Raw genomic sequence first — 17,313 nt, 5'->3', positions numbered from 1 at the left:
GCCATCATCCAGACCAGTAGGGTCAAAAAGCTGCAGTAATTGTCAGGTGTATGCAAAACTGGTAGCAGAGCTTAAAAGAACTAAACTATTCTTTGCTGGCTTTTCTCTATAGCCTTCTATCTTACAATACCCCTTATTTATGTCAATACATATCAGGAGGAGGGGGAACAAAAACGGTCCTTCGGCCTCTTTAAGGGTCTTGGGACATGGCTAGAGGTTGTCTGAACCATTTGTTAGCTCTGATCCACTTCAGATGTCTGTGCAACATGAAGAGCACTCAGCATGAATGAAAATTCCCTATGCGAACCCAATCACATCATATGGGTTTGCCTTGCATAGGCAGACACAAAGAAACTGAATTACACAGGTGGCACTCATCAGAATAACTTCTTCTTTAATTATTAGATACTGTTCCTTATTCCTAGACCTCAGTAAACTTTTAAAGTCTTTGCTTCAGACTCAACAAGAGAGTTGCAAATAACTACAAAAAAATTATATGCATAGATTCATTTGGCATTTACTCTCGAGATACCTGAAATTGTTGCTTGTTCTGTTCCCTTTGAAGCAGGACTCCTTTCTACTCTACCTAGTTCTGCAGCTTTGTGATTGCAACTGACTATTTAAATATGAAAGCAAAGCTGTACTATTTTGAAACTGATAAAACAGTCACCACTCAGCCTTTGAGATCTGTTCTCACTTTAAAGTCTTCATTAACAGCAGAAGAGCAACTACCTTGAAATATCTGCTTTAGCATCAGATCCCTCCAAATTGTGCTGTGTTGGTCACATATGCTTCAGACAGATGGATTTACAGCTCATCAGTCCAGTAAATATTGATTTAATGGAAAGTCACTCAATATTCTCAGTAAATTTTAGAGAAAACCAGCAAATGCATTTTGATATATTGGACAGGTAGTGATGAATTAGCATGCAGAAACAGCAGCCCTCAGAATCAGGAAAAGTCAGAAGTTAGTTCTAGCTGGTCAGCTTGTGGACAGTGGGAAATAAGAGCACTCTGCAAATGGCCTAAACAAAACAAATTTGAAAACATAAATAAAAAAGGTCACCAAATGACATTCCCAAATTATGCTAATTCTGCAGCAGGAGTGATCCAGCAGTACATTTCAGCTATACGTTTAAAGTGTAGCAGCTTAAAGCATTAGACTCTAATCCTTCCATGGCAGACTTGTCTGCTCATAGGCTCATTCAGTGAATACCTGGGTAGGACTTCTGTTGCAAGGAAATGACAGTTAGGAAAACAACATTCTTCAGATAAATAAGTTTATTTGTTTCAGAAGACTATTCAAATAGTTTGAAAAATTCAAATTCGAATTCAATGCCTTTTCTTTACTTCAAAACTCTATAACAAAGTAAGAGAAATGAAAGCAATGAAAGTATCTGCACTGTATATCTGATTTAAACCCAAGCTTTTCACCACAAGTTCTTTAAAATCTATAGAGTTATTGCTTAGCTGAGATGCCCTTCACTCCAGAAAGCCTCAGAAAGGCTGCAAGGAGACCTGTTCATTTTCAGCATGTTTTAAGCCCCCAGTACATAATATATTGCATAAAATATGGACTGAAAACCAGAAATTAACGATCTTTGCCAGGTGACTACAGGATCTGTTTGGGCCAGCACAGTTTTCTTGTTCCAAAGCAAAGTCACAGAGATAAGCTTAAATCCTCATGGCTAATTATTTTGCCTGTGATTAGAAAGGTCTTTATCACTGCTAAAGTTATTCCACTTTAAATAATCAATTAAATATTTATGAAGAAATTAATCCAGACCTTTTCTATCTCGTGTTTGTAACCTGGCTTACAGAGTGAGTCTTTGTCTCACAAACAGTTTGAAACAGTTTGAAATTTGCCAGAGCTGAGCAGCTCCACCAGAAAAGAAAACCACGAGTGTCCACTTGCACTGTAGGCATGAGGGTAGCAGTGGATGTATTTGCATGGCTGTGTTCAGATTCCTTGGCAAACTCAAGCAGGGCACAGTTATCTCACAGATCCATCCTGCATAGTTACTACCAGGACCATCAGAGTTGCTTCCTTGATAGGTGTGGAAGCCTGATCTGACTGAGCACCCAAGCCACTTTTCTACTCCCCTCCACAACTGGACGGGGGAGAGAAAATGTAAAAAAGGCTCCTGGGTTGAGATTAAGAGAGGGAGATATCACTCAGCACTTACAGGGAGAGGTTACTCAGCTGTTTGATCAGAAGGTCCCAGGCAAAACAGACTCAGATTGGGGAAATTAGTTTAGTTTATTGTCAATTGAATCCAAGCAGGATCAGAAAAAATTTAAAACACCTTCCCACCCTTCAGTTCTTCCCAGGCTCAATTTTGCTCCCTATTTCTCTAATTCCTCCCCACCAGCAGCACAGGGGGATGGGGAATGGGGGCTGTCATGTCAATTCATCACACATTATCCCTGTCACTCCTTTCTCCTCAGAGGGGGCACTCCTCACACTCTTCTCCTGCTCCGGCATGGGGTCCCACCCCAAAGTCTTTCCTGCTGTGCTCCAGTGTAGATCTCCCACAGGTCACCAGTCCTGCCACCAGACCTGCTCCAGCCTGGGCTCCTCTCCCTGTGAGCCTGCTCCAGTGTGGGCTTCCTACAGGATCACAGCCTCTTCTGAGTATGCACCTTCCCAGGAATCAGTCTCCTCCAGGGGCTGCAGGGGCACAGCTGCCTCACTATGGGCACCAGGGGCTGCAGGGGAATCCAGCTCCATTGCCTGGAGCATCTCCTCCAACTCCTTTTGTACTGCGGGGCTCTTTCCCGCATTCACACTCCTCTTTCCAGCTGTTGGGCAGCTGTTCCACTCCCTCCTTAAACCTGTTCTCCCAGAGGCACCACCACTACCATCACTGGTGGGCTCAGCCTTGGGCAGAAGTGTCTTGGAACCAGAGGGAATTGGCTTCATGAGACATGGGAGAACCTTCTGGAATCTTCTCACAGGAGACACCTCTGTAGCCCCTCTGCTACAAAGACCTTGCCACTCCAATCCAATCCAATGGATTAAATTGTAAATTGGCTCCAGAACATTAATTTTCAAAGCCAGTGTCAAAAATTCTCTATTTCATGCAAGCATGGGATTCAGCAAGTGATCTTTTTTGATAAAACAAACTTTTTAAAACTGAAAAGTTGTTTAAAGCTTAATGTCCTAGATTATCCTTTGCCAGCAACTCTTCCTCTGAGAACAAGTCAGGATTTAATTATGTCCCACCCTAGAGATTCCCATGACCTTCTAAGTAGTTAACTTTCATAATTTAGTCTTAGAACATTATAATCTTTCTCTGCCAAAGGCCTGCTGATATTGCTATTGTCTACATTATCCTGGAGGCATCACTAGCAGTCAGTCAACTCGGGGACTTCAGTTACGGTTGAAGGGCATTCAGAGCAAATTCCCTCTCATTTGTGAACTGCATGAATCAAACCATGGCAAATAGTAATAAATTGAGTGAAAGAACTGATTTTATATATTATAATATTTTTTACAAGTGGTCCATAATAAAAAAGAGGGTTCTATCTAAAAAGCATTAGTTTACCAAAACAAATTGAACATGAGTCAGTTCTACTTTGCAGATTGCAGGCATAGTTACTGAAGAATAACCTGGTTTGACTACCTTTACATTATTTGTCTATATTTCTTCTGCTTGAACTGCTAGTTGCAGAATATTGTCTGGAAATCAGCACCTTTGCAGACTTGTATTTGTCTGTAATATGTATTGTTTTATAATAGGTAATACAAGAAATCCAACCTCGCAGCTAATTTAAAATTTCATATTGGATATGTATTGTCATGCAATTGTAAATGTTAGTTGCCCAGAATTCAGCCTGCCTACTTCAGCAGGCCTGTTTAGGTGCACAGAGCAGGATCCACATAAACTGGTTCTTCTTCTGGTTCCTCTTAATCTCACATGGTAAAAGCCCCATGCTGAAGATGTGCTCAGTTTGTTCACTTCCTCCAGAGTTAACAATTTTTTTTTCCCCTCTCACAGCAGAGGAGGATAAAGAAAATCAACTCAAGGGAAACCTGACCATGACTGTTAAAAGGGTCCCGAAGAAATCTGAAATATGAAGCAAGACAGAAAATGTAAATCAGGGCCATGACCTCTTCATCTCTGTCTCCAAGCAGTTGCTTTTACAGTTCCACCCTTGGGAAAGATTATCAGAAATTATAAGGGATGAGCAGAGAGAGGGGGAGCAACAAAACACAAACAAGTAAACAAGCAAGCAAACAGCCTTAATTGAGTAAGAGAGTCAGGTTTAGATTTTTGTTGCAAAAGTTTTGGTCCATGGATGTAATTTTTCATTTATTATACATGAATTTTAGCCTAAACTTTAAGCTTGGACAAAATTCAACCAATTAAGGTATCTATATTTTGCTTCTGAGGGAAAACTATTTAACTAAAGTTGTACTCATTTAGTGAAAATGAATTATGTTTGTGAAATATATAAGTGCAGTTTATAATTTTACTGTGCTTTCACAATAAGCTGGTCTTAATAAGAAAAGCTTTTCACAAGAAAAATTATACCTAACATAGTTCTCCTTTCTCTTTGCAGTATGTTTGTACTAAATGAGCAGCTCATACATCAGAATTAAGTACTCAAATCCCTCAAAGACCACTGTGCTAATTTCTTTCTATCCTTTGATTAAAACTTAGTGCCTCCACTTTTCCAAAATAAGGGTTTTTTTTCTCTTTTTACTACTTCAACATGTATTTAGGGAATAATACTTAACAACCTGTCATCTTTTTTGCCCAGACATCTAGCAGTATGAAATTAACTTAACTTAAATGTTAAAACATTCATATTTTTATCAGGACATAAAAAAATGGGAATGGAGTTTCTAAATGAAGCAGAGACTGGTAAAACCCCATAACTTGAAACACATTACAGATGAATTTAAACTCTTTAACTACACACACTATTTGCTTTGGTAGTCCCCAAAAGCATTCCCAGAATGCACAGTGGAACTGTTTATTTCGATACAGTCATAGCATACCCATATAGATTGACATGGAACAACTGGTACCAGCAGTCAAAGAGCAGTAAATGGATTAAGATCATTTAGTATCTGTTTTTTAAAAGAGAAAGTTTTATACTGTGTTTCACATCTGCAACACAGTAGTAGAAATAAGGTAGAATCAAGATTTATGGGTAGATAAGACACCAAGATAAATAACAGTATTGAAGCAAAACTTTTTGATATAATTATTAAGCTGCTTTTGGTAAAAAATTTGGATTTCACTATAGCATATTCATTTCAACAAGGCTTATTTTACAAGGCTTCCTATTTACAGAATAGATGTCTGGTTGGGGTAACTGCCCATGTTCAGTGTCCACAGGATGAAATGGGAGTCTGTCTCCCATAACCCATAGGGCTGCTCTGCCTACAGCACTGTTGACTATTCTAACAAGAGGTTAGAGAACTTCTGCTTTAAAATAAAAATCAAAAATTTACTGTAACAAGACCATTGATGCTGGTGCAAAACAAAAGCAAATTGAAAAAAAAATCTTAAATTTTTGTACGGGGTCTGGCTGGAATGTCACAGCAGCTGGTATTGCCTCACGCTCTGGATTTGTGACTGAACTGTGTTGGACACATATAAGTGTTTTGGCTCCTGCTGAGCAGTGCTTGTACAGCACCAAGTCCTTCTGGTTTTCACTCTGCCTCTCTGCTGGGAGAGGGAAGGAGAGTGGGAGGAAATGCAGCCACAACTGCTGACCTGAACTGCCCAAAGGCATATTCCATGCTCACTTGTTGAGTTGTTTAATCTTGACCCACAAGTTCGCTTGCTTTTTCTCTTCCTCTGCACTCCCACATCCCACAGGGAATGATGGAGTAGCTCTGCTTTTCTTTGCTGCTAGCTGGGGTCAGCCCAACACACTCCTTTCCTGACAAAATTCACTGACAAGCTGAGCCTGTGATTAAATTCCAAATCTATCAACTGATTAAAAAAGACATAATTTCATCACTAAGGCAGAAATGTACTTAGTTTGGTTCCTAGCTCTGTCCCAGGCCTTCTCTGTAGCCCTGAACAATCTGAATTTCTACTGTCCTTGGACAATTCACTCAATTTCCACCAACAGGAGTTTTACCAAAACTAATTTAATGGTAGCAGTAGCAGCACTAAGCCATGTATTGCTTTGTCTTACTCTGGAACTGTTTTCCCTCTTGTTTGTAATCAAATTAATCAGTAAGAGGTTGTCTAAACTTACAACCAAACAGCCTGTGGTCTTCTTTTATAGCAGACCCCATGACTATCAGAAAAGAAAATGGTAATTTGATTATTTGTGCTTGAGAGGACCAATATCTACTGCAAAGGTTTCCTGTGTACTCTTGCTGCAAATGCAACAGCTATAAACAGGCTCAGCTTCAGCCTTGCAACTGTGTTTTCACTTTCAGGGCTGTTTGTTCTTTAACTGGTAATTGTACACATAGAGCTGACATTAAAGACTGTTGAATACAAAAGCTAATACGAACTTCAGGCTGTCCCCAAAAGTAATTTTTAGAGAGACAGGTAATAAAACAGGCTTGTGTAGTTCATTAGCTACACCTAACCTGACTGAATACATCACTGTCAACTCTAGTAACCTTGGACACAGAAGACAGTGTCACACTAACTAAGATTAATGAAACTACTGAATGTTAAATATAAAATAAGACCAGAGTTTTCAAAACTAAAACTTTTTATTGCGGAGGTGTTAAAGTGCTAATGGTTTATTTTTATGCAGATAGCTTATATGAAGCATGGGAGACTTGACAGACACTTTGAACAATTGCAGTAATAAGCAGCATCAACAGTCTCTGGCATACAAGGCTCTGGAGGAGGTGTCATGTGACTATCTGCTGCTCTTACTGTCTTTGACCTTATTTTTTTAATTATTCTAACTCTAAACTGAGAATCCTGCTCTCGTTTTCTATGCAGCCTCTTTTTCCTTGCCTAGAAATTAGGGCTTTTAAAATGAAAACACTTTTACTCTTTTCAGTTCTTTACCTCTTCAGTTTTCTTTCCCTTTTCCTTGTATTTTCTGACTGACAGGCGTAGTCTATGATAAATCAAATTCAGTAACTTCTCTTAACTGCTAGCAATTTTCTCTTGGTCTTTATTTTGATGAGAAGTATTTTTCAGCCCATTCCAGAGGGTCTTCTGAAAACCAGAAAGAAATTACAATATTGAATGACACATCTTATTTACTCAAAATATCATTATCTTTATATAACTAGAACTTTTTATATCTCTTAATGATATGGCTTGTATAAACACCACCACAACAGTACAAAATACCATGAAGTAAATAATAAACAGAATATGAGAGTAAGTAACAAAAAGGAGAGCAAAAACCACATCATGTTTGCTTCTCTCATCCTGGAAACCATTAATTCTGATTATTTATTTTCTGACTTTATTTTAATATATGAATTGGGGGGGAGAGAAAGGAAAATAATTGATAGTAAAATTAGACTTAAGAAAATGAGGTAAAAAGTCATATTCACCTGTCAGAGGCAGCTTAACAATTGAGAGTTAACAACACAGCATTGAAGAGACCTTCTGGGCCATGAAGGACAATGACCTGCTATTGCACGGTTCCTGTCACAAAATTATTAAGTTTTTTGTTTGGTTTTTAATGCCCAGTTTTTTCTACCCCACTGTTTCAATGGCCACATGTCAAATCCATGCAGGATGCTTGTTTGCTTGCCCAGGAGTTCCTGCACTGTGTGATTCATGCAAGGGAAGCACTGGTGCACTGAGCACCTGGATGGGGATTGTCCAAATGTTTGCTCTCATCTGTGTGATGTCTTGTGTTTTCTGTTTCGTGCTTCCTGACAAGTATTGGTTTGCTGTCAGTCATTCTCAGTGAAAGAGGAGCAGCTGAAGAAACAACAGACTATTATTAAAGAAGCATTAAAAATCAGAATTATTAGAAAATAAAACCTTGTGGTAAATAAAGCAGATCCCTTTGTTCTACAACATATTATCTTCTTCATTTTAAGATTAATATTTTAAATATTATATCTATATTATAGCTATTACATTAATTATTAAGTTTAATGGTTATTTTTAATTAAGATAATTTTATTATCTTATTTTCCTCAGAATATTTTCCTTATAGAAGTGCTAAACAGAAAATCTTAAGCAGCAACACTTTATACGCACCTTATTTGTAAAATATTTTTAAATAACTCCTAAGAAAAGAAGACAGGATTGGTTTTCTTACAACTGAAGTAATTTACAGTGCTACAATATCTCTGTGAACTCTGCACACTGAAAAATTAGACAATCTTCAAAGTCCCAAAATCCTACAAGTTTCATGGTACAGCCAGACTTTAGCCACTTTAGCCCAGTAGGTGGAGACCTCCCTGGTGTGCTGACAGCGCTGGCTTGCTGCAGTGAAGACTTCAAAACAGATCAAAATGACCAAAAAACGAGCTGAGCTTGGAGGAACTGTGAAAATAAAAAGAAGCTGAGCAGCACAAAGGCAACAGAGCAGCAGCATGATGAGAAGATATGTGATATCATGGGAATTAATTAAAAAATTTAAATCTTATTTTAATCATATTTTAAATTATTAAAAGGAAAATAAAATTCTTATTCTCTCCATGCAGTATAAGCAGAAAATAGAATGGTGTGACTGCAATCACTGCACTGTTGGTTAACACATAGAAACAATGGAAAATGATCATTTAGAGTGTTAAAGTATAGCTGTTGACATCTTGTATTTTCTTTCCTGACCATCAGAGATTTGATAGCAGTTTCTGTGCACAGCCAATAAAAGTTGAATAAGTAGGCAGGTAAAAATAAATTTACAGCCCCTTCCCATCAAATACCAACTCCCAAATGTTTAAATAAAGTTTTTTAACTTCATGCTATTCCAAAATATTATTTTCCAAACTTCCATTACCTTGAATTTACTCTTTTTCTACATTAAAGTTTTAGAGGAAATAAATCTTTCAAGGAAGTACTGATAAAACAGGCAAGTCATAGCAACTGAACATTAAACAAAAATCTCAACAAGGTAACCCAACGGAGCTAAGCTGGATGTGGACAGTAAATGTCTCCTCCACTTACATTTTACTTCTTAATTTTCTGTTACAGATATGGTGGGGGTGAGTAAGTTTGTTCCCACATAGGCAAGAACCTTTACCCATATGATCAAAAGACTGAGATTAATTTATTTGATTCCCTAGCACACATCCTCAAGACAACCTCCCCTTGCCAGGCTGCAGGACAGAACTGTCTCATCTGGAACCTTCACCTCCAAACTTGAGTATTTCTGTTAATTGATGTGTTTGACTTGCACTGTGCTACCAGCAGCAACCATCTCTGAGTCATTTTCTAACACTATAGAATGAAACCGAAAAGAAAATCAACAACTAAATAAAAGTGTAAGAAGTTACCCATCTGTCACTTGCAATTAGACATGAGAGCCAGAAAATCCAGAGCTATTTGTCCTTGTACTAGCTCTAGTTAAAATTAAGCATTCCTGAATCAGCCCACTTGCAGCAAGAACAGAGAAATCTACTTTTGATGGACTAGAAATACTAGAAGCAAAAAAGACTTACTGTTTTCAAGCAGTAAGTTTTAATAGCATTTTGAAAAGGAAAAACTGAATACTTATTTTGCAGATGTAGATGGTCTGTGTGCATTGCTCCCTCTAGTGTAAAAGACAGAAAATCACGACAAACATTCCCCAAAAAATCACTGAGATCGGTAACAAATTCTTTTTTAAAAAAACATTATCCTCCAGTCACACTTTCCCCCAAAATATTTATACAATAATTGCTCATATTTTGATACAATAAAAGACATTTTCACATCGTTTCAACTGATGATGTATGTCTCACACTTCGATTAACAGAAAATGATCACACCAGAACTGAGCAGTCAATGTGCAAACTTACACCCTGTACTTATAACTGTAAAACTCCCAAAGAAGCTGGCAAGCCAGAATGAGGTGTTCCAGTTTTTCTCTCCATTACAATACTAATTTCCACTCTATTTTGTTTATTTATTTCTGATTAATTATTTTAAACTTTAACACAATCTCAAGAGCCACTGGATGATACTGGACTTCATCACAAGAGAGAATGGGAACAGCAACTGACACTGCTGCAACCTCCTCTCAGCAGGGTCTGGGAAGGATTTCTGAACAGTTTCCACTGCATAACCAGAACAAAAATAAATAAGCATTTCATGTCAGTGTCACCAGAAGAAGATGCAGTGTGCTTTTTCAGGATACTTAACAAGCATCTTTTAATCAGTAGTTTTCCAGTTGATAATTCTCATAAGTGCATACAGTCCCCTGTAAGATGAAGGCAGCACGTTTTCCTTCTCCAAGAACTGACAAAATGATCTCTGAACAGAAAAGTCATAAAATGACTCAGAAATCTGAGCAAAATTCAAACCAGAGCTTTCCCTGACAATGTGATTTTAAAAAAACGTTCAAAAATATTTAGTTTTGCAAAAAGGAGCTCTTTCCCCCCTGCAATGTTGCTAGCATGCGAGGCAACTGAGAACACAGGAAGCCTTCTGAAGAATCATTTTGCAACTCCATGCTTGCTTTTTTATGGCACTTTGTATTTCACAGGTATCAACATCCTTATCATACAAGTACTATCACCTTCCAACCTCTGTTGTAACTGCATTTCAGATTTCCAAAGTCCAAGACAGAAAAAAGGCCCATTTCTCTGTGCACCAAAATGAGGTTGTGAATCATTAGCTAGTTTTACACATACAAAATCTGAGTACATTTTGTGGAACCAGTCTGAAATAAAATCTGATGCATTGTATTTTTTTAATACCTTTAACAGAGTCCTAATGATGACAAGTGGTTCTACCGTCTCAACACTGCATAAATTAGGCTCCATTCCCTTTAAGAGCATGATTACATGTCAGATCCTTGAAGTCATTATATTAAATGCAAACAACCAGATTTTAATTTTTCTAACTGATGTGGCTGTTGTGGCCACCAGAGCAGCATACCTCAATGATGGTCCTTCCAGGGTACCTGCCATCACTGCTCTCCCTAAAGCTGCATCTGCTGTCAACTCTGAGCCAACTATTTGCTTGATCATTTGTGAAGTTTATCCCACTCATTCCTAATTACCAGGGTCCATCGCAGGCAACTGGTCTCAGCTAAGTGGAATACCTCCTATGCAAAGGGCTCAGCAAGGACAATGCTGGGTGCCACAGGAGAACATGCAGCTTCTTGGCCCAGTGCCTCTGGAACAGCTCAGTCATGGAGTAAGAAAATGGGCACTGCAGCAAAATCTCAGGGGCTAAATTCAGGACAAAATTTACAGTTGAGAAAGAAATTTTATTTCAAGCTTCTACGGGGGTATTACAAACAATAGAGAATAAAAACATTAAAAACTATTTAAAAAGTAATTGTCCCTTTAAAATAAAGATTCAAGCAGGTTTAACAATGAAGTATGCTATTCAATGAAGTTTTAAAAAAAAGATTTAAAAAGTATTGGTTTTGCTGTATTTGCTAATCCTTTATAAAAAAGCTGGGCATAAATACTTCGTGCATTCATATGCATTATTTGGTGTTTCATATTATATAACTTGGTACAGTATTTACGATATCACTGCAAAAGAGTTCAAACACAGTGCATTTATAAATAATGGAGCCATTATAAATCACATTGCAAACATACCTTGCCATTTTCATTGTTACAAATTCAGTATCTCAGTGAAGGTAGGAATAAAGTAGCTACAACAATCAATATCTTGACTTTATTTTTTTTTCTTTTTAATATAAAAACGCAGTTCTGGAAACCCACCCTCCTTCTTCCCCCTGCCCAAACATAATGCTTTACTTCTTAAAAATAAAAATAAAGTACTAATTCTATATACATCACATGTACCATACAAAAATGTATCCAAAGTTTCTATTGCTACCAAAGTGTTCTAAATTAAAAGTTACATAAATCCCCTCATTGGAAACAAAAGATTACAAGTTACCAAAAAACCGAATTACACACAAACCATCGAGTTATTTTATACAATTTCCAATACATTTTTCTCCCAAAGCAAGTTGTCTTCTCATGTGCCTGTATAAAAATGCATATCAATATATTTGTCAATTTTATTTTTCATTATAAAGCAAATTAATACATTTTCTACAATAAATAAAACACAGGGAGGCACACATATCAACAAAATTAAACCAATGAGAGATAAATGGGATATGGTTTTGAAAGAAATAATGTGCTTGCAGGCTTTAAGCCAGGTTTGTTTAAAACAGTAACAACCTTAAGTCATTTTGGGCAACAATGGAGTGTTTTTGGTGATTTGCAAGTGATGTACATAGTATAATTTTTATTGATGTCTTTCTCACAAAGTACCCTCCAAAATAATGCAACTTCCTTTCTTAAAATACATATTTGTAATTGTAAATTTACATCAATCTTAAATATGTGGTACTTTGTGCAAAGAGCAACAATTTACACAAACATTCAGAAGTCTTTTTCAGAAGCTACAGACCAAGGAAGAAATGATACAAGCAGCACCATACTGTATATGATTTAGGCAAACATATATTTGATGCCATTTTGATATTAGGCTTTAAGATCCACTAAACACCTCAAGCTGGAAGATGGTGCTTAGGTAACAACCTCAGAAAGAAAGAAAAAAAAAAGTAAAAAGCATGGAAAAAACAAAAACCAATTCCCTCCCCAACAAAATTATAAAAGGATTTAAGGAGCTACTTCTAAAATCAGAATAAGTTAAGTGTTGAATATACATTTATGTACAATTATGAACACTATGAACAAGACATTTTAACAGGTTTAGTGGAAAATCCTCCAATCTACAACACAATAAAATAATTAATCAATATGGCAATGGTGATTTAGAAGAATTGCTCAACTATTTCAAGTTTGCAGAACTCAGCCACTGAATCAACAATTAAGGGGTTGTATCTTCAATACATTCTTTTAGACAAAGAGGTTCATTAGTAGAGTTCAAGTCTCTGTGGTATTTTTCATGCCTTGCTAGAGAATCTCTGTTAGTCAATATCACTGAAGTCACTGACTGGCTCTCCATGGACTCGACTCAGGTGATTCATAGCACGATCAAAAGCAATTCTTACTGCTTTTCGTATGCTCGAGTTCCGTCCTTCCATCATTTTTAACTTGTCTATGGTCTCATCTATCCCAAGGGGAACCATTTTGGATTTGGGAAGCCACTGCCTGTAAGAAAAGGGTAAAAAATAAATCTGTTAAATCTAGAATGAAATCAAGAAGTCTGTCCAGAAATGTCAGGGCAACTGTGCCATGTTTCTCATATTGCAAATCAGCTTTACCACTTTAAACAAAACAATAAAACACCTTTTAAGATAGTGCTTGCTTGCATTAAATATTTAAAGAACATGAAATATTAAGAAAATCTCTTCACAGATCAGAGAATGTATTCAGTGATATGTACTTAGTGATTAAGTATCAACAGAAAAAACTTAGCCTAAGATACTGATGCAGTTAAAAAAATAGGCAGCAGCAACTAACAATGGACAAGGCTCAAGATTCACCTGGCACAGTATTGTTTCTCCTCATTCTTTCCCCTCCATTATTACAAGGAGTTTTTGTATGATGGATTTTTGCCTTACATTTCAGGCATCTCGATTTGTTCTTTATGAGGAAAGCTAAGCTGGCAAGGAAGTTCTGCTTTAGTATGCTTTTACCCTGCAGTATGAAATCCCATAGGCTCCATATTCAGGGTACTTTTCTGTTTCAAGCTCCATAAATATCTTCAAATTCTGGGCATGGAGGAGTGATAATGGAAAAAGCTCTACATCCCATTCTTCTAGTTAAAGCATTCAAAATATTTACTTTAAAAGTATAAATTAAATTTATTTCATTTTCATAAAGGTAGATTGTAATCCTGTTTTCCAAAATTACAGAAGTTGAGGAAAACAAAAATTAGGTCACTTAATGAATATATTTAAGATATGCTACTGTAGTCTGCAATCCCAATCCTGCAAAAGGCAGAAGCCTTCCTTTTGTATAAAAAAATTCATTTGGGAGGGAAACCATTTGAAGCCAAACCAACAGGAAATCAGAGAGTCAAATCTTCAAAAATTTTATTTTAAATAAATAAAATCGGCTATTGAAATATTTTCATTTTCTTAAAGGACTCTAAACTAGAGCCCTATTGTATTGAGCACACACACTGAAATAAAATGCGAAGAGTAAGTACAAGGACAGTATAACAGCATGAAAAGCATCAGTCTAACCATTATCAGTTTTAACACAGATCAAATGAAGTTTTAAGAAGGTATTTTTAAAAGAAAGCTTTGCAAGTCTTCCAGATATAAGCAGGGAAGAAGAAACAAATATGAAAATCCATAGGGGATAGACACTGGTATCACAGAAGGAAGGTGACAGATACCCTGCAAATGAATGAAAATCACAAACAGGGGTTCAAGACTTAAAGAGACACAACAGAGATGGAATTCTGACTGCCAAAATAATCACAATAAAAGAATCATTACCAAAACAAGTTGGTGGGGTCAGGGTGGAGGGGAAGAAAGGGGCTGGAAGAAGTGTTGAGTCTTTTCCTGTTCATCTATGCAGAGTACCCATTAGAGACAACTTTGCCTGATATTTACACAATTTAGGACCACTTGTAAATAGAGACTAATCAGAAAAGTTTAAGCTGCAGAGGACTCCCCAGATCAAGAAGCAATCAGAAAAATTATTAAGAAACTGACCAAGGAAAACATGCATTACATTGGCAACACCAGTAAGAGAAAAAAAAAAGAGAGACAAGACTGAGTATGTTTAAATGCAGATGTTCTCTGCAAACAAAGGGAGAAAAATGCAGGATATTATGGAATCCTGAGCATCTGAACAAAGATACTTAAGATAAAGTACCAATTAAAGAACATAACTGAAGAACAGAAAAATTATGCCAAAAAATCTAAGGGGCAGAAGAGCAAACATCAGTTATAAATTTTAAGCAGGAATTTATTTAAGTGATAGTGTACTGGCACAGAGTACAGGAGAATGGCAGCATCACTCAATGCCACATATAATCATCTAAAGAGGAAATTGATAGCTAAAAGTAAGCAAATTCAAGAGAAAAATGAGACATGGACAGATTTAAAGTTAGCTTGACCTGTATGGAAACTAGGAGAGGAGAGGGTCTACAGAGAACATAGAAAAGAAATACATAGTTTGATGAAAGGTAGATGAGAAGCTTCCATGTCTAGAAAAAACCCACCAAAACTAAAAACAACCCTAACAACCAAAAGAAAACCAAAAAACCTTTTATGTCTCCTCCTACCTCCCCAGAAAAACCCCACCAGCCCTAAAACTGAAGATCATGGGGGAGGGAAAGAGAATGTTTTGTTGTGTGAACTATACCCCTTCAGGCTCTACACAGCATATTGCTAATGCTAAAATAATTGGAAATAGGGAAGGTTTAATGAAAAAAAAATTAGAAAAGGTTAAGTGAAAGTGTTAAAAAAGCATTGAGTTAAAGAGAGGTTAAAAATTCAAAGAAAATGCACTTAAGCAGACTGGGAGAAGTGTTGTAATTCAGAAAGCAATGATGAAGGATAATAGAGATAAATGTTAGACTATTAAAAAACTTATGAAGCAATTTCATCAGGTCAATAAATGAAAGTTGCTTGTAAATAAAAAAGACCATTAATGACTTAAAATATTTTTCTTCCAAACTGACAATAAAAAGGTATCTTTCAGTGATGATATATACCTTGGTACAGAAATAAGACTCAAATATGAAATTTTAACCTTACAATTCATGCTTTCATAGGAATTATATCCATGGAAATACAATGTTTCAATTTTCTTCTAGATCAAAGATACGGGTTCTTAAAATTTTAAGTCACTGCATCAAACAATACATTTCAGTAACATACCAACTTCTTTTGTTGTCAAAAAATAGTACTAAGAATAGTTTCTCATCTGATTTGGTCTGCATTTGTTCTCCAATTTTCAGTACATCCAGAGGTGGCACTGGTATAGTAACACCATTGTGATGGCCAGCAACACGAGGCATCTTAGGGTCAATAATCTGTAAGAGAGAAGAGAGGACAGTTCCTCATTTTTAAAATGATGCAATTCATTTTAATAAGGTATTACAAATTAAGTTAACAAGAAATAAATAATAAACTAAACAGCCACTGGATATAAACAGACTTTGTGTTACACACAACTTTTTGACATAAGCTGACTAGGCACAGTGGAGACCTAGTGGCAGATTTGACTGAAAACACTGAAAGAAGTAATTTTCACCCATATCAGTTCTTCTTAAAAGTCCCATTTGAATTCCACTTAGTACAACTTGTACTGACAAGCAGGTTTTAGAATGAAAAAGTCAAACCACGATTTCTAGAAGCTGTAACTGGCCTCAAATTTTAGGGTTTGAAATTCATATAGCTTAAAGAACAAACCTATGTTAAGGTATAAATATTTTGGTAAAATACATGCTCCATACTCAAACTCTGGAGCAAAAATTTAAAAAGAAAAAAAGTTGTAACTTTCAAATATCTTGCATATCCAATTTAATGACACAGTCTTCAGCAAAACATGCAGTTACAGACACAAAGTCTTTCTAAACAAAACTTGAGGGAGAGAGGGAAAATGCTGCTCATGTTAAACTAACCATCCTGATGGAAAACTCCTTTGCAGGCAGCTCAGAGCATTATGAAGTGCTTACCTTCCACCCAAAGAAAGTTTTTTTACTCCATGCCTGTTCCACCCATCTCCTACTCCATGAACTCCTGTTGTTTTTCCACCATCCACACTGGAACCAATCTTAATCTACAATAAACTGACTTAGGGAAAGAAACTAATAGAAAGCTAATACTGTGGAGAGCTTGTAGAAATCAGAAGAATTTTCTTCTCTTGACAGAGGTTTAACTCTTCAATTAACTTATCCCACTCTCAGAAACACCAATGCTGACATAAAGAAGAAGGCAGAAAAGGAACCCTTTCATCTTCATCAGCTTAAATCTAGTGCTAACATCTTTCAAGAGACAATCATCAAATTTTCAGCAGCTAACCCAAGTGTCTGAGTCACTCACTGAGGGTACTTAAACTCAAGTGCTCTGAATGCCACCTCCAGAGGTTTTAACCTGTCTCTGTATGATTACATTTCACGCTGTCTTCAGAACACACATATTAAAAGTCATGATTGTCCAGACTCGTATGTAAATCAAGTCAGTGTATGAACTGTTCATAGAACCCTAAAGCCCTAAACCCAAACACCTCATCAATATCTTCTCTGCAAGCTTTGATGTAAGCAGAGCTGTGTCTGCTTTTCCTTTATTAACACA

General features: G+C 36.7%; 1 protein-coding gene across 14 annotated transcripts in view; it reads right to left on the bottom strand.

The window, feature by feature from the left end:
* Positions 1-11,723: 11,723 nt before the first annotated feature.
* Positions 11,724-17,313, bottom strand: part of BRD1 (bromodomain containing 1) — a 67,268-nt gene continuing 61,678 nt past the window's right edge. For all 14 annotated transcript variants that reach the window (XM_059847261.1, XM_059847266.1, XM_059847270.1 and 11 more), the window contains 2 exons: positions 15,895-16,049; positions 11,724-13,204 (listed from right to left, as the gene is read on the bottom strand). In XM_059847261.1, coding sequence (XP_059703244.1) covers positions 13,021-13,204; positions 15,895-16,049 — 339 coding nt within the window. In that variant the 3' untranslated portion in view covers positions 11,724-13,020. The remainder of the gene's footprint in view (positions 13,205-15,894; positions 16,050-17,313) is intronic.

The sequence above is a fragment of the Haemorhous mexicanus genome, chromosome 5, assembly GCF_027477595.1.
Source record: "Haemorhous mexicanus isolate bHaeMex1 chromosome 5, bHaeMex1.pri, whole genome shotgun sequence".
Lineage (NCBI taxonomy): Eukaryota > Metazoa > Chordata > Aves > Passeriformes > Fringillidae > Haemorhous > Haemorhous mexicanus.
Note: the sequence above shows the minus strand (reverse complement) of the source record. Positions and strands in the feature narration are given on the sequence as shown.